The sequence below is a fragment of the Naegleria fowleri genome (assembly GCF_008403515.1).
Source record: "Naegleria fowleri strain ATCC 30894 chromosome Unknown tig13, whole genome shotgun sequence".
Classification (NCBI taxonomy): domain Eukaryota; phylum Heterolobosea; class Eutetramitea; order Acrasida; family Naegleriidae; genus Naegleria; species Naegleria fowleri.
The window spans coordinates 539854-563956 of record NW_025407945.1 but is presented as its reverse complement, the minus strand read 5'-3'; the positions used below and the strand labels follow the sequence as shown (position 1 = coordinate 563956).

Genomic DNA, 24103 nt, shown 5'->3' with positions numbered 1-24103 from the left:
GGAAAAGAAGAACAATGAATTGATAATTTATGAAAGGTTTTTTAATTATTGTTGTTTTATGGGAGCTGCAATTTACTTCTTTGACTTCTTTTGTTGGATCTTCTTCAAGTAGAAGGCCAATTCAGCACCTTCCAAAAGGTGACCGTCAGCACGACCAACTTGACCTGGTCTAGATCTGATACGGGCCAACAATCTACCGGTGGACAATTGTTCTCTGAGGAGTGGGTCGACTTCTGGAGCCTTCTTTCTGTTTTCCAAAACCTTAGCCTTGGCCTTTTCATCCATCTTTTCCAACAAGTCTTCCTTCTTCTTACCGAGAGAAATACCGTAGGTCTTTTCGTAGTATTGCTTGAATGGAGAAGCATCAACCAAGACAATGGCACCCTTGACAATAGCCTTGGTTCTGACCAATTCGTTGTTGGTGGCGTTGTAAACAACGTCCATGATTCTGGTTGGTGTTGACATGGCTTCACTACCCCAAGCAAAGTTACCACTGTTCAATCTGAGAGCTCTAACCTTGTAGTTACCACCTCTAACTCTCACCATGGTAATCTTAGTCTTACCCATCTTGGTGTTGGCAGCAGCTCTACCCATTTCGAACTTTCTCTTCTTTCTGTGGATCTTTCTCTTACCACCGGTTACACGCTTCTTGTGCAAATTGCTCTTTGTGATACCCACTGTTGATGTTTAATAGTAGTGATTATCGAATCATCATGATGATAGAATGAGTCAAACAAAGCAAAGGTTCGTTGAATATTTGTGATAAACGATGAGAATACGTACTTGTTTAATCTTGGCGTATTTTTTTTCAACAAATTTTTTCAAAATTTTTGGTCAACCGCCTTTACAATGAAAAATGAAAACGTGGTCTTTTGAGCAAAGTTTATCAAGATTGTTTTAACGCGTTCAAACTGTGGTAGTGCTCAATTCTTTACGAGAATGTCCACTTTGTTCTCCTGGTCTAGTAGTTTTCTCCTTTCCTTGACATCAACTTTTCCCCATAACAAAAAATGTCGACACCAAACAAAACTTCATTCGTCTCACCTACACCCTACTATAAAGCTCTTTTTCATACATTCAAATTTCCTTTCGCTACAACAAATGGTGTATTCATTGGAAAAAAGGATTCCGATGATCATGTAATTATTACAGATTGTGTTCCATTGTGTCATTCTGTTTCTTCTCTCTGTACACTTCCGTTGCTTGAAATGGCTTTAATTCAAATTGATGCAATTATCGGGGAGGAACAATCAATAGTTGGATATTATTTTGCGCAAGATGTTGTTCCCGATTCCTCTTCTTCTGTAGACATACCGTCAATTCATCTTTCCATCTTTTCGAAAATTTGTGAAAATTTCCCAGGCGCTTTGCTTTGGATGGTATGTTTGATTTGAGTGATTCATACACTAGTTTTTATTCAAAATAATATGGATTTCATTGTGTTAATTCTTTTTTGCCTTGGTTTATTTTAAATTTAAATATTATGGAATATGATCAATCCACGATTAATCTTTGGATTTCTCACAATTCTTTACGCTCATTGTTCAAAACAACCAAAAGCTTGACAATAGAAAACTTTCAGAACTCTCCAATACATTTGTATTCAAGACATTTTACCTGAAATCACCAGGTAAGGTAGCATTAGAAGCTCAAAAAGGTGACAACAAGGGTTTATCACAATCAGACTTGGAACAGCTGGCCACTCATTTTGAGAACAGAACTTTTGATGCCATTGTTGATTTTGAGATGCATGCCGATAATTTATCCTTAGACTTTATGAATAAAACCTTGTAGGCTTCTTGCATGGTAATGATTTCATTTATTCAGTCGAGTCGTTGTGTGGTTGTCCATAAAATCTTGTTCAGCACAAAAACGTCCCTGTGCTGCTTGCGATTGCCAATATGTGGAATAATGAGCTATGTTTGAATACATTGATGTTGAGGGAAGAGAAAGAGTAAATAGTAATAACAATAACACTATCATAATATTGTAGACGTTCAAATATTAACAATTTGAATTATGAAAATAGAAATAAATGTGAGGGATTGATATTATCTCAAACTCATCATTATTATTATTTTGTTTTTGAAGAGAATTAATGCTTTCTGATATATTTTACTCCACAGTATTTGCAACGTTCGGGAGTCTCAAAATTCACTCTAATGTATTCTGTTGGGTGTCCCATTCCGTTGGAGTGGAAGCCATTACACACAGCTGTTTGACCTTCAACTTCAATAGGAGGAAGAGCTTCCAAATCCAAAAATTCGGCAGATGGATCTGTGAAGTCTTCAATCATCTTCCAGTGTTGTTTTGCAGCATCTTCAAGTTTATAATTTTCTTCTTCAGCAGTTTTTTGAATGTAGGGAGTATTGCCATGGCCTCCGCTATTATTAATCATGGACGATGAAAAAGCACGCAATGATGCCGATGAAAAAGCAATAAATAAATTATTGTTGCCGTGCTTGATGAGGGTCAATGCGAAACGTGATGAAGATCTCGAAAGAGAAAACATTTTTTTGAATGTTTCCAAGAAGCACAACACTAGCACCACCACTCAATCAAAGGAACACACCACCATCTTGTCGAGCATGATGATTTCCAAGAAAGCCCGTTGAGAAAGTTCTAATTACACTCATCCTGATCTTTGAATAATTATAAAATTGTTGGTCGTGTTCATGAACATGTAAATACAACAACAAATAAAGCAATAAATTCAACACAAAGAGAAATTGTCATCTTTCCAAGTTGTTCTTTTTCACCGTCCAATTGAATCTCTTGCTAATAGATAATCCTCCATATATCAAGACCTCCAGACTCATTTATCTCTTAGAGCGTTGAAGATTCATCAGCAATTGAAACGTTGCCTACAAGACCAACAAGTTGATTGGGTTACGAAAACAAAAACATCACCCACCCGTCTTTTATTAAAAACACACACAAGGATTGCCGATGTTCTCCATCGTTCCAAATTAAAAAAAATGCTCTCTTCATCATCAAAGATCCTTTGCAAACGAACCTTCATTTCATGCGGTCTCAAGTCCAGCACTTGTTTGATGACCTCATCATCATCGTCGTCGTCCAGTAAGTATTCAGGCATTTGCTCACGATAAATTTATTGAGGTACTAAATTTACAATGTTACACTGGCGCACTTTTGGAATGCGTTCAAATACTCTGTTATGATATTCCAATCTCTCATCCATTCTCATGTTTTATTTCATGAATTGGTACCAATTTATTTATGATACTATGTACAACAACAGAACTCGTCCGACAAACGATGTTTTCCAACAGCAACATTTCAATATATCACAACAATGCTATCAACAACACACAAATTAGAGAGAGGCAAAAACTTCTCTTCATTGAACATCCAAATCATCCAGACAGAGTCTTTTTAATACCAACAATTAATAATGGAAACCCTCTTTCAATGAATTTGCTCATGACTGATATTCAGGAGTCTCTTGCTGATCATGAAGTTTTTTCAGGACATCAAGAAAAGAAGGTAGTGGACCAAGAAAACTTGAACTATCCAAAGGATCATCACAAAAGAATTGTAGATATTATTTCTCAAAAATCATTCAAAGAAGAATCCAAAGACCCATTGGATGCACTTTTCAAAGGCAATGAGGCTCTCTCTTCTCTTTGTCCAGTCACTAAAAACAAGCAATTACTTCATCATGAGAAGATTATTCCAAGAAAGATAAAGTCGATATCTGAACAGCCAGAAAAAACCTCAAAGCAGCAACAGAATAATAAGGCTTCTTTGAAGTCTTCATCACCATCTGCAGCATCAAATGCTTCAAACACTACCAACCCAAATGCTCCCAACACAGACAGTGGAGACGAAAACAAATAATCATCGAAAACTTGACAATTTTGATTGCTTGTCATTTTGAAGAGCTAGCGACTCTTGGTTACACTGTAAATTTATCACTTTCCTGTTGAGGAATAATGTATTTTTGTTTAGGTGTGGGCTTGTACAGTTTGCTCACTTATTCGAATACACATTCATATTAAATAGTTTATTATTAATATTGGTAAAATGTCTTACTAAAGTAAATAATAATTGAATTCCCCAAACTAAATTTACTTTTCCTTGAAAATCACGTTTCCATCCACAATTTTCCACTCCAATTCCTTTAAGAAATCAACCTCAGTCACTTGATCGAAAGCGAGCTTGTTTCTGAGAGATGCCGAAAGCCAGAAAGGAGTCAATGCCTCTCGAACGTTTTTCCATTGTTCTTGCGCTTTAGAAATATCCTCTCTAGCTGCTTTTTCTTGAATACGCATTGGCTGTTGTTCAGGTGATGATGGAGCCTAAAGAACAATAATAATAATTGCAAAAACAAGGATCAAACAATAATGACCGATTATCCGTAATACGCGTTCCAATCAATACAATAACGATTACCAATCAAAAATGATTATTTTGATGATGTTGGATTATTATAATTGGTTGATGAAGCTGATTCGAGATGATGATGATAGGTACGTACCGTTGACATCAGTGAGTAAGCGAAAGCAAGAGGGACACTCCACCAAATAATTCTATTCGCGGTCCGCAATAGTTGAAGTTTAGTAAAAGGTCCTGTCGTGAGAGAAGGACGTTGAGTGGTGGTGCTTCCGTGAGAAGAAGAAGGCAACAACTTCTTGAGCAAGGAAGAAAATGAGTCTTGCATTTTTGTTGGGATAAAAAAATTGATGTTTCTGAACACAAATTGTTTCGAGTTGAAGGTCAAACTCTGTTACACAATAATGATAGAAATCGGGTCAAATTGGATCTATAAATTTATTACAGGTTGAGTAAATTGTTCAATGAAATTCGTTGGGTTTTGAAACAAATTTCCTTAATGTTCTCATTGCTTTGATTCACAATGATATTTGGCATTTGATAGATCAAGTCAATCGATTGTTGGAGAATCTTCTCCTGTTGACATAATTGTGTCAAGTTGGTCACTTGGCTCGTTTCAGAGCTGCTGCTAGCATTGGCACAATGACCACCATTCACATCAGATTCTTGTGAAGCATGAATCAACTCTCTCACTTCTTTCAGTTCTTGGTTGAGTGCTTCCAGTCTTCGATAGGGCCATCTCGAAATACCCATCTCTTTCTTGACACGTTTGAGCTTGGACTTGGAAATGTTCATTTCCTTTGCAGCCTCTTCTTCCTTAATGGAAAAGTATTTGCAAATTTCCAATCGATCAATGGATCGGCAACACCGTGTCTTTCTCTTCTTGGTTATGGATGATTGAGGTCCTGGAATGACATCTGTATCACTCATGGAAGAACCAGCAGCAGAAGTCATGGTTGAAGTAGTCATGTTACTACTCCTTGAAATGGTCGAGGACATGGAGGAGGATCTTCTATTTCTGTTTACATTCATCTCCTGATGAGAGGATGTCATCATCATTGAGGAGTTTGGTTGTTGTTGTTGTTGTTGTTGTTGTTGAGAGGATATTCTCACAACCTTGGTACTTGTATAGATGGTGGGAGAGGAGACATCCAATGGACTCGTTGAGGTACTTGAGTGATTCAATGAGGATGATGAGGACGAAGAAGGCATCCATTGTGTTGTTGTTGGTGGTGGTGGTGGCAATCCTTTGTGTATCCTTGGTGTTGTTGCTTCTTGATGGAATGGCAACGTTGGAGAAATGTCTTTCAGAAATGGAAGAGCATTCTTTCGAGGTGGTTGAGTACTTGTTGTTGTATTCTGAGGTAGTGGTAGTGGAGGTGTTGGTGTTGATGAGGTCATGGAGGAGGACGAGTGGGTTGTAGTTGCCATCCTCCTGGCGTTGTGTTCCATGTGGTGGTGGTAGTTGTAGTTGTGGTTGTGGTGGTGATCCTCTTCGTTGTGGTCGTTCTGGTGAATCGTGTGAATGGGTAACGAAAGTGCAGTGAGTGTGTGTCGTTTCATCAAGGATGTGAGGAGGAAGAGTTGGATTCACAAGAGTGGTGTTGTTGAATGATTTTTTGGTTGTTTCTATAGAGAGTAATTGTAAACGTCGTCGTCGTCTTCTCTCGACTGATGTTCTTTCTGTTGTTTTTTTGTGATTGGAAAACTCGATCCGTACTCTCTGGTGATTCCATTAAATACTCTTTAAAGCTTGTGTTGTGTTTCTCAAACGGACTCTTTGGTACTGAAATTCAAAACAAGAGATTCATGGGAATGGATAATGAACTGCACACTCGATACAAATAAATCTCATTGATACCAAATCAAGGAGAGGGTGATTCGGAAAAGTAGAGCAATGGTCGAAGGGTTATTTGGCGAGATTGGTAGGAGAATGGCCCTTTTAGTGATTTGTTTGAGGTTTACGTGTTTTAGGACTGAAAAAGTGACTTCATTCGACAATTTGCAAAGCTCTCATATAGGATGACGTTTGAACCATAGTTAGACATGTGGGGCATGTTGTTGTATGGTTGAGAATTTCTCTGAATTGAGTGTCCTAGGTTGAGGACTGTAGTATTCAAGTGAGTCAATTTGTCCTTGTTCAATGAATTATAATACTCTCGAATGTGTCCTTCGAAAATCAATTTCGCTCATGGATCGACTTGAAATAAAATTGTATATTGAATATCACTAGATGCGAAGGAATACTCTTCTATTTGGAATTGGGAATACCAAATCATTGTGACTCTTGAACACATTTGTCCATCTTTAGTCAATTAGTGGAATTATAACACAGTTTACAAATTTAAAAATGTTTAGTTTGGTAATGAAGAATCATGACTCACCATAGAGATAGGTAAATATTAAGGAAAAGAATATGTTTCAATTGTTGATTGGTGATGATCATCATGAATCTCGTGTGAAAGTTATATGAAATACATCTTGGTGATAATGAACGTATACGAGTAATAGATGGTTCTAAAATGTAGCATGCCCACACAAATAGGAATGTCGTGACGGAGGGGTAGAGAGAGATTAGCGCATAATAATCATTGAGTTGAATTTACAGTAATTGCAATGTTTAGAGGTTCTGAAAATAATCTGTTGTAAAGTGTTGTTAAAACATTATTATAGGTATTGTGTTAACAATAATCATAACAACAACAACAACATTCAATACCTCTTCCAATGTTTCATTCTCTACAATGAGCAAGTACTACTTCTATGCATCAAATAGTGTCAAGCAATGGCAGTGGAGATGGTAATATCAGACAGCAGAAGGCCTCTACTCAAAGTATTACTCATGTAACGATTGATCACACATTGCATTTTGTTTCTTTGCATAATCTTTTCAACAAGAAAACGTTCAATTACATGATTGACCGATCCAAATGTTGATACATTCCTATCGTGTTCATAATACCATCAATCGAAGTCAGAGTCCAATTCAATGGCATGGCTCCAAATACTTGAACAAGAGGACAAGTAAATTCAACTTTTTCTGAATTTTCAAATTGAAAGCAATGATCCGATGTGTAATTTTCATACGAATAGTCAATCGAATTTCATGAATGGTCTTGTTAGTAATTATAAAATCTGCAAGTGTATCTGCTGATTTTAAAGTTGCATTTAGAATGTATAAACTTTCAGGTACCTTATTGTACATGAGAGAGTTCGTAATAACGTATCTGTATGACCCGCACTTTGTAAACAATTTTCTAGAAGATGTAAAGATTTCAATCCTAATTTGGGAGCATATTTTTCTTGCAGCCAAAGAGTTCACAATGACATGAACACTATTCACACTCAATGACTCTATTGAATCAAATTGAATTTGCAACAAGGTAAAATTGGGAAATTTCTTCAAATTCAACAATGTAGATAATTCTTCCATAACTTTCATATCCATGCATTTTAGAGCGACGCGTTTGAAAAGAGAACTCCAATACTAATAATGGCTGCCTCACTCCATTCCTTAGACAGCTCGATGGAATAAATGGTCTTATTGTTCTCTTTTCCTTTTAAAAGCTCTACAAACTGATGAGGAGAGTTGGGATCTTGTCCTTGTAAGTCTTTGGTAAGGATGAAACTATTCATGATGAGTAGAATTGATGATACCTTTTGAAAATATATCAGCACTGGCATGATCTTTGAGAAGATATTTGGTCATTCCAAGAAAGCGATGTTGAGTAAAAGTATGAATATACTTCTCGAATATTGTTAATGGCTCTATTTTTGGATGGTAAAAACACGATGAGCGATCAGAACTATCATCATCATTGGAGCGAGTGGGCGTTGTCCAGAGAAAATTCTTTCGCGCTTGTACAAATTGTGTCAAAATGTCATTTTCTTTTCCAACTTTCAATCTTTCTCATTTCCAAAAATATATTCCTCACACCATTCACATCTCAATTTTGGAATGATCGAAAATGGTCTATTATTAATATTATTGTTATTATTATTAAATGTTCGTTTTCTTTCTAATTTCTTTCCATATGTGCCTTGTAACAATTTTGATAATATTCTTCCGTGATGAGTACTTGCAGTCGGTCGAGCCCGTGGAGCTGTTCTTGAAAGAATGTTTGAAGAGAAATGAAGGACTGGAACAATTTTCTGTTTGGAATTGCTTCGATCTTACGGATATTTACAATGTAATATTCCAAAAGATAGGAGATCACAAGGAACGTGAGTGAGACTCACCATGGAATGAAAGGAAGTGAGAGGATAGTCCACATGTCTCTTGGATGCATTTTTTGAGATATGATTTGCATCTCTTCACGAAACACTGTCTCCAAACATAAAAAGTAATTGGTGATAGTCGGGATTGAACCGACGACCAATGGCTTATTAGACCAACGCTCTACCGTCTGAGCTATATCACCTTCTCTACGATTAGAAACGGAGTGTATTAATATTCTTTTTATCAGTACAAGTCTGTCATCTTCCATCAATTTACTTAAAATGCGAGAATAATATTTGAAGAAGTAAATGCTGTCAGTTTCTGAATTTTGAAGCAAAAAACAAAAATGAAAAAACAAATCTTCTCATCATCACAGTTTCTCCCGAGAGCTTTCTCCCAATCAAAAATCGCGACATCGGGATTGTTGTTCAATACCACTGCGAATTCATATCATCATAATGTAAAGCAGCAATTCAGCATGAATAACACAAATAACTTATCAGAGCAACAACATCTACAAGACTCTGCCAAGACTACTCATTTTGGCTTCAAAACTGTTCTCGAGGAAGAAAAGGAAAAACTTGTCGGAGGAGTGTTTCATAATGTAGCAAGTCGTTATGATATCATGAATGATTTGATGAGTGGAAGTTTGCATCGAGTTTGGAAAGACCAGCTCGTTCAATATTATTACAAGCCTCAACCAGGAGGAACCTATTTGGATGTTGCTGGCGGTACAGGAGATGTTGGATTTCGAATTGTGGAAGCGTTGAGAAGAGCATCTGTGGATTCTGGAGTCAAAAGCAAAGTTATTATTAGTGATATTAACCCTTCCATGTTGCAAGTTGGTAAAGACAATGCTTCCCGATTGGGATTAGCTGCAACATCTCCCACTGTAGATATTGAATGGTTGGAAGCCAATGCTGAAGATTTTACAGGAAAAATTGAAAGCAATTCAATTGATGGTTATACTATTTGTTTTGGTATTAGAAATTGCACACACATTGATAGGGTTTTGAGCGAGGCATACCGTGTGTTAAAACCTGGAGGCTGTTTTTGCTGTTTGGAATTCAGCGAGGTTCCTGATATGATTATTAGGTCTATCTATGATTGGTATAGCTTTAATGTCATTCCAAAGATGGGAGAAATTGTTGCAAATGATTACGATTCATATCAATATCTTGTGGAGAGTATTAGAAAATTCCCTAATCAAACTAAATTCAAAGCAATGATTGAAGACGCAGGTTTCAAGAATGTCAGGTATACCAACTTGACATTTGGAGTGGTGGCCATTCACTCAGGCATTAAACTCTAAGGAAAACAGAGTAAATATTAATTTGGATTTTTGAATTACTGAGGTGCATGTGGAATTTTGTTTAATTCATTGACATTATTGTTTTGCTCGTCCCAAAGATGCTGTTGCTTTTTTAGTCTGACCTACCAATGACATGGAAGTCGCTGTGAAGTGAAAGGTCGTTCTCAAAAGTCGTCCCAACAAACTCTTCCTGCCATTCACCATTGCGAATATGACATTGATACTGAGAAGTACAAAAGCAGTCAACAATGGCACAATCATGAGTAAACCAGCCACAACTACTGGCATCTCAACATATTTGCTGATGGTAAACCCAATCACAAATAGAGACAAGCTCAAAAAGAATAATAGTAATAGGACGCCATCTGCAACCATCCATTTGAATTCTTCGGATCCTTTCTTTACCATGTTTTTCTTCATCTCAAAACTCAATGCAAATATGCAACTAGAGAAAAAAACGAGTAAAATTAATGACCCAACGCACATCACTTTGAAATACATGTCCACACTCATGAACACAATCAATAGCATTCCAAAAAGAGAATGAAGAGCAAACAAAAAGGCCATACCACACAAATAGTTATAATTGGACAAAAGCATGTAATGTGTGTAAACTCTGTTGGAAAGCAAGAAATAGCTCAACGCTGCAAATGGAGCACTAATTAATAAGGGTGACATGATCACAGCTCCTTCCTCAAATGTTTCTCTAGTGAGATAATTACTCATAAATTCAAAATTGGTAAAGGCATGATATGAAATGGTTAAAGGAAACATTAATCTTACACATTGCAAACAAAGTGACACGATGATACCTAGTAATACTACAAATATTCCTGCATGAATGAGAGCTCTTCGAAGTATTTCTCCAAAATAGACATGTTTTTTCACACGAAAGAAAAATTTGATATTCTTGGATTTGTATCTTTCTCGAATATTAAACTGCTCTACAATATATATCCAATCTCTAAATATTCGTAAAATGACCGTTAATGGAATGTTACAAAGAATAGTCACTGAAAGAATTATGAGTCCAAAACAAATCATCCAAAAATAATCAAATTCTGGAAGAGTGAGAGAATCATAGGCAGTTTCATGAATTGCATAATCAATGGCAATATATTTAAGAAATGCCAATAACATGGAAATGACAATTAAAAGCATGGCGAATGGTAGATAGAATAATCGAGTCATTTGATACATTTGATCGAGAGAGGTTGATCTCTCTTTCATAAATCGAGTAAAAGTATGATATTCTTGTCTCACTTTTGTGTAAATTTCAAACCAATTAAATCCAATTTCTTTCTTTTCAAGAATAATTGAAAACTTTCGGTCCATGTGACCATCTCCATATGAGAGAGCATTATTTTGATGTTCTGAATTTGTGGAATCTTCGTGTAATAATTTGCTATATTCTTCTTGTTGTTCATTTGATGTAAATTCAAAAAACATAATTTTCAAAAAGAGAAAATCCACACTTTCACTAGAAACTCCAATTTTGTTAAATAACTTCGCAGGAGGAGTAATTGGGTGTGAAAGTTTAGAATTCAATTCTTTTTCCTTTGCTCTAAAATTGAGATAGGTACTTTTCACAAAATTCTTAAATCCAATGCTATACGTTTTGTAGTATTTGAGAGTATATTTGAAAAGTAAAAATCGAAGTAACTGTAATTTGACATCTTTTTCTTCAATTTGTGATAAAGGAGGTAATTCCACAACAGTGTTAGTCATCATCGTCGTCGTCGAATCATGATTGGTTGTTGAATTCGAATGTTCCAAATTGGTCGAACTGTTTTCCTTTTCTTTTAACATTTGTAATTCTTGTTTCAAAATTTTGTAAAAAGTTGACACTGGCATGAAGAACATTTCTTCTTCAATCAACTGTCTCCATTGTTTGCAAACAAGGCGAATACTAGTAAATAAACTGTCATGATCGACATAATGAAAAATTCTCACACACACTTCTGGTGGCAGATAGGATTTTTCAACATCTCCTCGATTTGGATTGGAATGTAATTTATCTTGAATCCATGAAAAGATGGAAAGAGGAAAAGATGGATTCGAAAAGGAGGAGGAAGGAATTTGTTGTGAAAGGATGGATGGTTCATGATCAAGGTGATGATGAGGACGACTTTGAGTTAAAGATGAATTCATCACAACGACCTCATCATCATCATCATTCGATGCAAGAGTTGTTGTTGTTGTTTCTATTGTTGGTATGGAATGATTCATCATCATCATGGTAGTAGTAGTGGTTGATGTTGAATGTTGATTCACAATTGGTTTGGAGGTTTGTATGAAAGTTGATGAATCAACAGGTTCGGGAGGGTCCAACAACATTCGATCGAAGGTCAAATTTTGTTGTTTAAGACTGTCGGAATTTATAGTTTGATGAAGTGTTTCTGTATGAGGAGGAGGAGGAGGAGGAGGAGGATTGTGAATGGTAGGTGGAAGGTCTGTTGTGTTGACATATTCTTCCTCCGAGAGTGGAGTGAGTTTGAATCTTGAGTGATCATCAAGTGGCGGCCGCTCGGAATGAAACATTTTTTAGGTGAGTTGGATGTGTTTGTCACAAGTGAACTGTCTCCAAAAAACATTAAAACTAGTGAGAGAGGTACAATGCATAGCTCATGCATGCCACCCTTTACGAGTGACACATAATAAACAATTATTATTCTTTATATTATAATAATGCGCAATGCAGTTAATTAAGGAATTATTTCATGTTGAACAAAGGAATTTATTTCTTTTGAGGTTGTGAAGGATTTGTGTTTGGTGGTTGTTGAGGATTGGTTGGTGCAGTCTGATACATGTTCATTGGAAAGTTAATAGGTCTCATCATGGTTGCAGCATTCGCTGGATGTCTCAATGGTAAACCACGTCCATAGGCTGCAGCGAGTTGGGCATTAGGAAGACTTGGGAATCGTAATAATGCATTTTGAAGGAGCAGATTTTGTTGATTGGGAGAAATCATGTTTGGAGTGATGGTTGCTGTATTTGGAGATGCAGAGATTGGTCTTGCATTTGTTGGAGTTGTGGTTGGAGTAGCACCACTACTGGTAACACCACCAGGTGTAGTGGAAGGTCTTAGTTGCACATTCTTTGGTGTTTGAGGGAGTGCTGTTCCTGTTGGTGGAAGTCTTCCTCTTCCTGCACCTATTTGAGGAGTATTTGCAACACCTGTTGGAGTTGTTGTCACAGGTGTTACAAATGGTGGAACTGTCGTAGAAGTATTCAATGTTGCAGTAGAAGGAGAAGGTGTTTTTCCAACGGTAGGAGAAGGTGCAGTGACAGGATTAGGAGACTTTTTAGCACTTTGTCTGGCTGTACCACTTGAAGTAGATTTCTTTGTTCTACCTTTCGTATCTTGTGCAATTGGTGTTGCAGCACTACTTGGTTCCTCCTTCTTAACAGTTGGTGGCATAGTGGTTTGCAACGTTGCAGCATTCTGAGCCATAGAGGCATTTGGAATTGTCGAGATTTTGATTTTAGTGTTTGATGATATAATAGGTCCAGATGTGGTCGTTATGGTAGAAGTAGCTGGAGGAATATTTGGCTTGAAAACCTCTTCTGCTGATCTTTTCGACACGGTTCCATAAACTGATCTTCTCTCAAGGTCTCTGAGAATTTGGATGTCACTTCCAGAAACTATGAGGTCTCTTCCAGTAAGAATAGAATCCATTATAGTGTTTTTTCGCATCTTTTGTTGTTTTCGTATTGATGCATCTCGTTGTTTGTATGTATCTTGCAATAACGATTTGGCTTCTTCAAATTTAAATACTCTTGGCTGATTTGATGTCTTATCCTTCTTTTTAAGAGATCCGCTTGGCTTCTTATATTCTTTATCAATCAGTGTATAACAAAAGGTGGCAAGATCATCATGATGAATTCGTTTTTCGATTTGTTCGGCTTGATTAGAGAATGTGAATGACAACGGATTATTACTAGTTATTTGTGGGAAGTCCTTGCTATCTTTTGTTTTTTGAAGATCGAGAGTATAAACACTGAGTTTTTCCGTTACTTGTGTGAGCCCTTCAACTGAAGCATCCTTCGGATGAAGAAGAGCCATTCTAAAATTTGAATCGTCCTTCTTCATCATTGTTTGAATCGTTTCTAAATTCTTGTTTAAAATACAATATTTTGATAGAAGCTGTTCCCACGGACATAATTTAATATCAAACTCTAGGATCTTGTCTGTGGTGTCTTTGGCAGCTTTTTCGATTTGTTCGAATGTGCGATGAGTTTCTTGCAGCAATGATGGAGGCATTTTTTTTAAAGGACGGACCGATTTTAGTTCTGGTGGTGAATTTTATCAGGTTATTTTAATGACACCAGTTGTTAGGAATTACCTTTCCCTTTTATAAATAAGTGAAGAACCATCAAGGTGAGGTTTTAGTGCAGCTAGCTGTATGAAAAGTCTGTGCAGCTTGAACGGTGTTATGGATGCATGTATTGGATATTCTTAGATCATCAGTGAGATCCCTAATTTTTCTGCTGTTGCTCTCTGAATCGTCTTTCTTGCTCTTTTTCATACCTTATTCTCTTTTCTATATTCTTTTGTCTTTTCTTCAACTCATCGAGAGTAACAGCTCCATAAAAGTGAGAGTTTTCGTCAAGATTCTCTTCTGAACGTGTGATTGGTCTCATTACAATTCCTAGAAGAAAATACTTGTCAAAACATCTGATGAGGTCCGACTGAATGCTACTGCAATACTGTTCAAAAGACTTTTTCGTCTGAACATCTTGTCCTTTGAAAAGGTATTTCCACAATGAATCAGTTTCCATTTGTTCGTTTTTTTTGAAACATTCACTCGACAACTTATGCAATTCAGAGCATGCTACCTTTGAAATACATGCAAATGATTTTTCTTTCAATTCCACGCATTCGTGTTTTTCAGGAAAAGCATCACACATTAATTCTCTGGCCTTATTTAAATGGTCTTTGCATTGATTAGAAGCACCTTGAACTTTAACAGTGCTGTGTACATCAAAAAACACATTCTCCTGGGACTCAAAAGAGCCAATTTTTCTCAGTTCATTCACATAGTTTTCGCACTTGGAGTAATCTTCTTCCGATTCCACCAAACAATTATTCAAATCTTTTCTCAATTTCTCATGCATTTCAATATTCAAAAATGGTCTATATAAACATGTATGAAATTTCAATAACAATGGATGGTTTGTAGGAAGCTCCTTGTCTTGATTCAAAAACTTTTTATATTCTTTCCGAACCTCTCTGTAAATATCAAAGCACCGATTGCCATAGGCATCATTCAGAAAGTCGGTCATTTTTTTGTTTTTTTTGAAATAGAATAAAAATCCAATAATTTCCTTATTCTTCAGTCTGTGCTACCTATTGGAATATCAACATTGCACCCGAGAGAGAGGGGATTCTTTCATTACTTGTATCATCAAATACATCATAAGAGTCTTTTCGAGATTTATCCAAAATGGAAGCGTCAATCAATAATCAAAAAAATGTTGGGCAATCAACAAGCATTCGATGACAACAAATCAGAGGGTAGTGGCAGTGAGAGGTCAAGTATCAATCTCGGTGGCGGAGACCCCTCTGCTCAGCAAAAGAAGGCTCTCAAGAAGCCAGTAAAATCAGTCATTCCCAAATTACAGAATTGTAGTGTCAATTTGTCCTTGTTTAGGAAATTAGCTGCTGATGAACTGAGAGAATTAATTGAAGAAGTGGTATGTATGCGGGTCGTAGTTACTAGTAGCAGTAGTATTTATGGATCCGATCCTCATGCTTTGATTATTCCAACAAATTTGATAATTATTATTATACTATGAATTAATTTTGTTCTAATTTCCATCCACTGAAATATTGTCGCGATCAATAACTATCGGATCATCATCACGAACGAATATATAATCTCATATATCAACAACAACAACCAATTTCATCAACATTGTCTTTTTGTACAACAATAACAATAACAACAACAACAAATAATACCAATCATGATGATGATGATGGTCCATCCTTCTCATCCCCTCCTGTAATGATGATCATCAACAACCACAGCAAGTACCCAACCCACACAAAGCCTTTGTATTTGATCCAGAACTCATCAGTTCTCTCTCACTCATTGTTCCCTATTCTTTCTTCATTCCAAAAGGAACAGGTGCCTCGGAACCAGAAATTGGTGTTTTAAAACAAGAGAAAATCCAATTCAAAACGGTCGTAGGAAGTGTGTTCTATATAACACGACCTCGAATGGATCTTCTCAAGATCATGTCCTCTCAAATTAATCACATCATGTCCTCTCAACCACAACAACCACCTAATATTTATGTCGTGTTTGTGCCACGAAGGACTTTGATTTGTGAAGTCATGTTGGAAAAGATGAATATTCTGCAACACATTCAAAAACCCTTGTTGGAATTTTCACTGGATTTCATTCCATTTGATAATGATTTGTTGTCCATGGAGTTACCAAATGCTTTTAAAGAATTTGAAATTGATGGTGATTATTCTGCATTGTATAGTGTGGCAAGATCAGTGATGAAATTACAATCTGTGTATGGCGTGATTCCAAACATTAAATATGTGGGAAAGAGTGCCAAAATAGCTTTTGAAATTCTACAAGATTTGAAACACAGGTCAGAAAATGTATTGAATCAAGTGAATCCAAGCATTGGAAATTTGATTTTCTTTGATAGAAGAGTGGATTTAGTGAGTCCTCTTGTCACTCCATTAACATATGAAGGTCTTTTAGATTTATTTTACAAAATTCAAAATAATCTGGTCACAATTCCATTCTTGTCACAACCTGTGAAAAAAGAAGATGGCGACAATGAGAAGGAACAAGAAGTAAGAAGAGTACCAACGAGATTGCCTCTCAACGATGACGATGAGGTTTTCAAACAAATTCGTCACTTGAATTTCCTTGGAGTAGGAGCTAAATTACAAGCGATCACTGAAGAAATTGATAAGATTTATGAAGAAAAGAAAAATTTAACCTCTCTCGAAGATATCAAAGCATATTTCCAACAATTACCTGAAGTTCAACAAAAACACAAGGATCTGACCACACACATCACCATCGCTACAGAAATTAAAAAAGAAACATCAAAACAAGAATTCAGAAGAAGAATTAGAACGGAACAAGATATTTTGTCAGGAGAGGATCCAAAAGCATGCATTGAGTATATCGAGACTTGTATTATAAGGCAAGACAGTCTTACGTCAGTATTGAGACTGATTTGTCTTTACAGTATTGTGAGAAATGGACTTAGCCAATCTGAATATGATCATTTACGACAAGAACTTGTTCATAGCTATGGACACTTTGTTGTTTTGAGTTTGAAGAATTTAGAGGAAGCTGGATTGTTGAAGAAATCAGCGTCAAAGATTAACTGGTCAACCTCTCCATTTGGAATTATGAAAAAAGGATTGAATCTAGTTGCACAGGATCAAATTGATGAAACGAGTCAGAAGAATATGGCTTATGTCCACTCTGGTTATGCTCCAATGAGCTGTAGAATTATTCAAGAATCTCTCACGACCAGCAAGTGGGAAAATTTGGAATACTTATTCAAAGGAAGTGAGCACCTGGAATTTATTGGAGAGAGTATCACACCAACAATGCTGTCAAGTGATGTGACCGTTGTTGTTTTCTTGGGCGGATGTACTTTAGCTGAAATTAGTGCTTTAAGATCTCTCTCAAGTCATCGTTTTATCATTTTAACGACCAAGATCATTAACTCTGATAACTTCATTTCCTCCATGTTGGAAAAACTTTAACTTATTCAAATTATTGATTTAAATTATTATTAAACACAACGAGTCTGTTGTCATATTCTGAACACACGACTTTTCGTTGTGGAGTGTTTGGTTGCATTACGCGAACGTGAGCAATGTTGTGATGTCGCTCCGGTTTGAAAGCATGAGAAATTTGCATGTACAATTCTGGCTTGGTCGAGTTGGATCTGATTTTCTGATGATCGACAGTAAACCATTGTTTCACATGAGGCCGACTCCAATCCAATACCTCAACTCGAGAGCCATACGGAGCAAAGAAATATGTTCCATTTTCGTTTTCCAATAAATGACCTTTTTGGTTGAATACATCGAGCTTAAATGAAGCTTTGTTTTGAAAGTATTTCGATAGAGATTTTCCTGCTATGTCATAAAGACCAACCCCTCCAAGAGTTGAAATGAAATAAATAAATTTACCATCTGGTGTGAGGTCGAAATATTTGATACCCTCAGTAGTTGGAGTAGTTGTTGTAGGTTTGTTATAAAATGCTAATGGAGCTCTTCTGTCTAACCGTGTTAATTCCTGTAAAACAATACCATTTTCAGTAATGAATGATGTAGAGCTCGTTGAAGTAGTGGCAGTGGAGCTGTTAGTTTGCCTTTGTGGTTGAGCATGAGCTTCCAGAGAGGTTTCAAACACTTGTCCATTCAGTTGTGTGTAGAGTTCCTTAATTGCTGACTCCATATGTACAGTTTGGAAATGGTCACCAAGTCCATGCCTCATATCAAAAAATCGAATGAGCGAGTCATGAAAGGATGACGCAAGTATAAAGTTTGGATCATTCCTACAGAAAGTAACATTGTTAAAAGTCTCTAAAGAGGTCATAGAAAGACTCGAAACGGATGGTTTAAAAAGTTGTTTTTTGGATTGTGATTTCTTACTCTTGGCTACTAATCCACCAAATTTCTTGTTATTGGTAATTGCATTGGGAGACGGACATTGGGATGATGGCTTTGTTTCTTGTTGTATTGCTTGCAGTGGTGTGAAGGTTGATTTAGAGGATTTGTCTTTTTTGGGAAGCCTTAAATCTAGTAATGTTATTCTACCATTTTTCCTTGAGGCAATTAATGTATTGGAATCTAAATATTTAAAATCCACAATATTTTCTCCAATAAGCTTGTGAACAACCTTTTTTGTAGAATAATCAAATAAATAAACTGAGCCAGTAGAAGTGTTGGTATTTGATACAGCAAGTAGATTGTGTAAATGTGGATTAAAGATGACACACGTAATTTGATCTCCAAAATTGTGTTCCATGCAAACCTCAACATCCATATTATGAACTTGTAGCCTTCCTTTGTGAGTTCCAAAAGCAAAAAAACTACTCGTGTCAGTGTCAAGAACATCCATATTGGTTAAATGTTCACTCATACTCATATCTGACATGTGAGTTAATTCCATTAATTGCTCTGGTTTTGAGCTGAACCATCGTGAAATTTCTTTTCTCTGATAAGATTGCTTGACATGATGTGAGAATGGCAGTCCCGACAGTTTGTGATAAAACAAATGCAATGGAACCGGAGGCTGATTATATCGTAGTGCATGTTGATAGCACGTGTCATGTTCATAGAGATGATTGAAAGGATACACACAAAGTTTGTTTTTTGGAGTAAAAGCTAATGAACCCATCTTGTTACTCTGTAGGACTGGAAATTTGGGAGTTGGTGTTGTAAAAAAGAATGCTCTTGTTGTGGTGTTGGATTCATTCTTCTCCTTTGAAATTTCATCATCCAATAATTTCATAGTTTCATCTTCCGAGTCCGAAACTTCAATTGGATCTCCATCCTCTAAAATCATCATTACATCACTCTTCTTTTTATTGATGCATTCATAGTGAGAATGCGTCTGTTGTTTCACTCCTCCCATGTAATTAAGAAGAGTATTCTTTTGTGAAGAAGAGCCTTTCCCAGCAGCTTTTTTCGTCATTTTGTTGGTATTTAAATTTTTGAAGGGCGCCAAAACGTTGCTTTTTGATTTCCGTTATTAAAATTGTTTATCACCGAAAAGCAAACGTACGTATCAACATATAAATGGTTAAGGACAAGACACCACGTGGTGTTCAATGTTGAGATTTCCATACTCTAGGAGAATGTTCTTTCGTTGCAAATGCTCATTGTGATGGAGATGTGCACATCAGGTTCCAAATATATAGTGACGCAAAAGGAATCTTGAGACAATCCTTTGAAACGGATGAAAACTTCAGAATAAAAAATACCACAAACGCTGGCAAGGGAGAATCACGGTATTGATTTCCCTCCAATTATTTACGATTCGATCGTTACGCAACTTGGACTCACATCATCAACAGGTCGTCGGGTTGGAGTGATATAATAAGTGTTTTATACGTAGATTATATCATCAACAGCAATTCTATCATTCAAAAGGAGTCATTACCTGGCTTTCTAAATTTACTCTTTCATTTGCTTTCTTAAATGGGCATCATTTGTGTTACCGACAAGAATGTTGGAGGAGCAAGAGCTCATCATCAGCCATTACCAACACCAGCAATACTTCATCCAAAAAGAGCGGTAGCAAAACCTTCAGGAGAAAATACACCGAATACACCAAACCCAGCGGGAGGAGACTCTAAACAAACAGGGGCAACATCACCTCATACAAGCAAATTTCAAAGCCCTATTACCACTAAATACGCTATCAAATACCATGAAGGCGTAAATCTCGAAGCATCATTGTATTCATCATTGTATAAGAATCAAAAGTATCTTTTATGCACTGCAGTACCTCCTGAGATACCGTTCTACCAAACAGATATCAAAGTCGAAACAAACCCGTCTTTAACTTCTTTCTACACCACATTGTTTCAGGAGAGACCTTCCAAGAAGAAACAAAATAACCTTCTTCATATTGTTTCGTCCAGCGACAGCTTCGACATTGCAATGGGAGAAGATTTTAGGAATCATCAAGAAAAGAGACAAGAGTTTGTTGAGTCGCCAATTCCACTGTTTATTTGCAATCTCGTAAAATACAATGAAAAAGTCGGAGAGGAAGACTTTTCCGTTCATGAATTTATCTTTAAATGGAAATATACAAAGAGAGAACTAATTCCAATTACCGGAGAAGGAGAAATCAACTTGGAACCAGTCAAACGATTAGAACCGAAAGAGCATGCCTTCTATACTTCTGAAACCCAACTTTATAATTACAAAGACCCAAATTTCATTAAATGGCAGAAGAAGCATGAGTTGGAAATACGTGATGAGGAAGACGCAATCGATTTCTTACAGAGAGGACTCAACGCCGTATGGGCGTCTCTTGACATCAAGCCGACAAATTATCAGCGAGTTTCTGCAACCACTGTGCTGGAGGCAAAGAGCGACAGCTCTTTTGGATTAGTAACAGTATTTATTGCCATTTGTCGAGCGAATAGCATTCCTTCCCGAGCACATTTTGGATATCAATGCTCGTCTACAGATAAGAAAAAAGAACACAAGCGGTTGCTTAAATCAGGTATCTCTCCGTCACTCATTTACACAGAATTTCATTCAAAAGCTGAAGTGTGGATCGATAATTTAGGGTGGATACCGGTTGAGGTTTCGGACAAGGAGAAGGGTATTACCAATGCAGAACCCATTCCCTTTTTAACCTCTCACTTTTTTGATAACCTATCCATGGACATGCGACCTTTTACCTCAAGATCATCAACCCTTAATTATTGCAGTGCCAACGAATATAAAGGAACGTCTGAAGAAATTAAGAGCATTTTCAAAACTCCAGAAGAAGAAAAGTTTGATGGTGCAATTGTAAAGCTGTGCAACGATTTTTTAATGTTGTGGCAAGCAGCAAGAAGGAAACGATCAATGGAGATGCTGAGACAAACTTTTGCGAAATTGTCCAATGGATTAAGGGAGGAGTTCCACCAAGAATGTACAGTATTTGATTCGGTGTTTTTCCAAGGTTACGATATTACATTCCTTCCTTTCAAAGTTACATCTAGGAAAACAAACAAGGATGGAATTTGCCATTCCACCATCATGTTCACAGACTTACAAACAATGGAAACTGAAGAGTATATAATATCGCTTGACATTGAAGATGACTTCATTGCAGATATTAACATTGCCTCAATACCCAGCTTGCATGAAGAGGACAAGGTAGAGGAAAGAAAACTGAAAATCCTGGGCTCGTATGTGCGGAAAGAGTTCAGTTATTTCCCTCCAGTATTTTCATTTGGAACACACAATCAATCATTGCACACTACCGTGAAATCACAGTTGCATTACTGGGATTTTCATGAAACCCCTAGGAATGATCAAGATAAATAAAAACATTATATGAACAATCTGATCTATTATTGACTCTTGTTTCTTACATGGATATTTGTTTGTAAACTTCTAAATTTCCACTAGTACTTGCCGCTACTATTGCAGAACCAGTCGGAGAAAACGAAAGGTCATTCACTCTGCTTTGGTGTAAAAGAACTTGATAAGCTGAGGAGGTGTTACCGAGCTCAAAAATAAAAATACCATTCGCACTGTTTTCTGTAAATGAGTTGACACAAGAGGGAACTGCAACAATTGTTGATGAGAATGGTTTAAAGTGCGCTCTTGTTAGATTTTCCGAGCTGCAAAAGTATTGAGGATCTGTTAAGGTTTGATGAGGTGGTATCTCTCTATTCATTCTCAAGTCAAAAATTTTTAAAGTATTATCACGAGAATTGGTCAAAACGAAATTACGGTCGTAAGATATTGATACATAAACAATTGGTTCAGTATGATCGGTTTGTGTCTCCCAAACCTTTTGTTGCTGTCTCCAATCATGGTATTTGAGAGTTTTGTCAAAATGTCCAGAGATCACCAAACTATGTCATTTCCACATGGTTTGAATCATCTTTTCTATTAAATAAAAACATACCTATCTGTAATATTTTGCATTGAGTTGCAACAGCTTCCAGGTAGAAACGTTTTGATACACTTTTGTTCATAGATATCCCTATTGAAATGTGAAAATAAGAATTCGTACGTCACTCACAAAACTCAACTACTTACCATAGTTTCATGGTCTTATCTTTAGAGCCAGAAAATACTTGATTGTCACTATTTACAAATATGGCACAGGTAATTTGAGAGGTATGTCCCTTCAGACTTGAAAAAGCAGATGATTTTCGTGCTCCAATGATTCGAATAATTCCATCCTTTGAGCTTGTTATTATTTTAGAGCAATCATCAGAAAAACAAACAGATGTAATTGCATGAGTTGAGACTTGCAAACTTTCAACGTTATACAACCCAGGATTTTCTTCTGAAAACTTCCAAATATTTACACAGCCGCTATCATCGGAAGAAGCTAAAATATTTGGGTCTGAACCAAAGCAAACACAATGAATGGGCGTGTCATGTCCTTTCTGTTGATAATAATAAAAAATATGAGACAACTATGAGCATGAATCAAAGAAGAAATAATCATAACATACATGGGTCAATACATGCTCGTACTTTTCACTATTATTTGTTGACTTCTCCAGCAATAAATTGGACATCTCAGAGTAATTATGAGCTGCCGCTATTGACGAATTTGTATCTTGAAGTGACATATTCATTGCTAATTGTTGTTCCAAATTAAATCGTTTTTGTTGTTCTTGCTCTAGCTCCTTACAAATATGCATCATTTGAGTCTTATATTCCAAGGTTAATTTTTGAATATAATTTGACATGTGAATTAATGATGCTTGAAGTTGCTTAATCTGCCCATTCAAAATTTGATCTTTTGATTTAATAGAATCAACTTCTTTCAAATACTTTTTCTGATAATTATCCATTGATTTAATTTCTGCATCTCTTCTTTCAATTTCAATTAAAAAGAAATCTGCTTCTCTTTTATGAATTTCTACTTGTTCTTTTAGATTTTTGTTTTTCTCTTCGAGTTCTCGTTTCTCTTTCGACATGACTTCCAATTTCCTTCCATAAACAGAATTGAAAAATAAATACGCTCCAAGAAATATTTACCTTTCGGAAACTTGTAAATTATTGTTGAGTTCAGTCAATTGATCCATCATTCGAGCTATAGTTGACGCATGATGAAAAAGAAAACAAATAATTGTCATCACATGCACCAACAACAATTTTCCTCCACATACCTTTATCTCTCATGACTTCCAGAAATTGTGATTTTAACCACTCGAGTTGAGAGTTTTTTGAAAGATCCGACAACTGTGGGTGGTCCATACCAGCCAGAGTGGGATCGCCTATGGATGGTCGTTTGGTCCTCTTTTCTAATTCTTTTTGCAAAAGTATTACGTGTTGAAACATGCCATGATTCCGTTCTGTTTCATCCCGAAGGTCCAGCTGTTCTTTGAAATATTGTCGTGTGAATGACACGGGCATGGTGGATGAGCTCGGGTGTTTGTTGTGGTTACTCCTACAAACGGATGATGCAAAGGCTTCTTTATAATCGTCCGCCAATCGTTGAGAACGTGGTTGCATTTTT

General features: G+C 36.5%; 14 protein-coding genes across 14 annotated transcripts; 5 read left to right on the top strand and 9 right to left on the bottom strand.

Annotated features, from left to right (window-relative positions):
- Positions 1-72: 72 nt before the first annotated feature.
- On the bottom strand, positions 73-594 carry FDP41_012357 (uncharacterized protein; the record flags this gene model as incomplete). The annotated part of the gene is made up of 1 exon (XM_044702868.1): positions 73-594. The coding sequence occupies one exon, from the start codon at positions 592-594 to the stop codon at positions 73-75; it is 522 nt and encodes a 173-aa protein (XP_044566413.1).
- Positions 595-1010: 416 nt separating this feature from the next.
- On the top strand, positions 1011-1794 carry FDP41_012356 (uncharacterized protein; the record flags this gene model as incomplete). The annotated part of the gene is made up of 2 exons (XM_044702867.1): positions 1011-1379; positions 1561-1794. The coding sequence occupies 2 exons, from the start codon at positions 1011-1013 to the stop codon at positions 1792-1794; spliced, it is 603 nt and encodes a 200-aa protein (XP_044566412.1).
- Positions 1795-2095: 301 nt separating this feature from the next.
- FDP41_012355 (uncharacterized protein) lies at positions 2096-2512 on the bottom strand (the record flags this gene model as incomplete). The annotated part of the gene is made up of 1 exon (XM_044702866.1): positions 2096-2512. The coding sequence occupies one exon, from the start codon at positions 2510-2512 to the stop codon at positions 2096-2098; it is 417 nt and encodes a 138-aa protein (XP_044566411.1).
- Positions 2513-2978: 466 nt separating this feature from the next.
- Positions 2979-3861, top strand: FDP41_012354 (uncharacterized protein; the record flags this gene model as incomplete). Its single annotated transcript, XM_044702865.1, has 2 exons — positions 2979-3081; positions 3263-3861. 2 exons carry the CDS (start codon positions 2979-2981, stop codon positions 3859-3861), a joined length of 702 nt encoding a protein of 233 aa, XP_044566410.1.
- A 230-nt stretch (positions 3862-4091) lies between these two features.
- On the bottom strand, positions 4092-4684 carry FDP41_012353 (uncharacterized protein; the record flags this gene model as incomplete). Its single annotated transcript, XM_044702864.1, has 2 exons — positions 4092-4322; positions 4502-4684. The coding sequence occupies 2 exons, from the start codon at positions 4682-4684 to the stop codon at positions 4092-4094; spliced, it is 414 nt and encodes a 137-aa protein (XP_044566409.1).
- A 113-nt stretch (positions 4685-4797) lies between these two features.
- FDP41_012352 (uncharacterized protein) lies at positions 4798-5787 on the bottom strand (the record flags this gene model as incomplete). The annotated part of the gene is made up of 1 exon (XM_044702863.1): positions 4798-5787. One exon carries the CDS (start codon positions 5785-5787, stop codon positions 4798-4800), a length of 990 nt encoding a protein of 329 aa, XP_044566408.1.
- A 3266-nt stretch (positions 5788-9053) lies between these two features.
- FDP41_012351 (uncharacterized protein) lies at positions 9054-9887 on the top strand (the record flags this gene model as incomplete). Its single annotated transcript, XM_044702862.1, has 1 exon — positions 9054-9887. The coding sequence occupies one exon, from the start codon at positions 9054-9056 to the stop codon at positions 9885-9887; it is 834 nt and encodes a 277-aa protein (XP_044566407.1).
- Positions 9888-9962: 75 nt separating this feature from the next.
- Positions 9963-12428, bottom strand: FDP41_012350 (uncharacterized protein; the record flags this gene model as incomplete). Its single annotated transcript, XM_044702861.1, has 1 exon — positions 9963-12428. The coding sequence occupies one exon, from the start codon at positions 12426-12428 to the stop codon at positions 9963-9965; it is 2466 nt and encodes an 821-aa protein (XP_044566406.1).
- Positions 12429-12624: 196 nt separating this feature from the next.
- FDP41_012349 (uncharacterized protein) lies at positions 12625-14151 on the bottom strand (the record flags this gene model as incomplete). The annotated part of the gene is made up of 1 exon (XM_044702859.1): positions 12625-14151. The coding sequence occupies one exon, from the start codon at positions 14149-14151 to the stop codon at positions 12625-12627; it is 1527 nt and encodes a 508-aa protein (XP_044566405.1).
- Positions 14152-14366: 215 nt separating this feature from the next.
- FDP41_012348 (uncharacterized protein) lies at positions 14367-15173 on the bottom strand (the record flags this gene model as incomplete). Its single annotated transcript, XM_044702858.1, has 1 exon — positions 14367-15173. One exon carries the CDS (start codon positions 15171-15173, stop codon positions 14367-14369), a length of 807 nt encoding a protein of 268 aa, XP_044566404.1.
- Positions 15174-15362: 189 nt separating this feature from the next.
- FDP41_012347 (uncharacterized protein) lies at positions 15363-17643 on the top strand (the record flags this gene model as incomplete). Its single annotated transcript, XM_044702857.1, has 2 exons — positions 15363-15584; positions 15922-17643. The coding sequence occupies 2 exons, from the start codon at positions 15363-15365 to the stop codon at positions 17641-17643; spliced, it is 1944 nt and encodes a 647-aa protein (XP_044566403.1).
- Positions 17644-17653: 10 nt separating this feature from the next.
- FDP41_012346 (uncharacterized protein) lies at positions 17654-19585 on the bottom strand (the record flags this gene model as incomplete). Its single annotated transcript, XM_044702856.1, has 1 exon — positions 17654-19585. The coding sequence occupies one exon, from the start codon at positions 19583-19585 to the stop codon at positions 17654-17656; it is 1932 nt and encodes a 643-aa protein (XP_044566402.1).
- A 506-nt stretch (positions 19586-20091) lies between these two features.
- Positions 20092-21942, top strand: FDP41_012345 (uncharacterized protein; the record flags this gene model as incomplete). Its single annotated transcript, XM_044702855.1, has 1 exon — positions 20092-21942. The coding sequence occupies one exon, from the start codon at positions 20092-20094 to the stop codon at positions 21940-21942; it is 1851 nt and encodes a 616-aa protein (XP_044566401.1).
- A 43-nt stretch (positions 21943-21985) lies between these two features.
- On the bottom strand, positions 21986-24099 carry FDP41_012344 (uncharacterized protein; the record flags this gene model as incomplete). Its single annotated transcript, XM_044702854.1, has 6 exons — positions 21986-22478; positions 22532-22609; positions 22666-23021; positions 23091-23574; positions 23623-23677; positions 23754-24099. 6 exons carry the CDS (start codon positions 24097-24099, stop codon positions 21986-21988), a joined length of 1812 nt encoding a protein of 603 aa, XP_044566400.1.
- Positions 24100-24103: the final 4 nt, after the last annotated feature.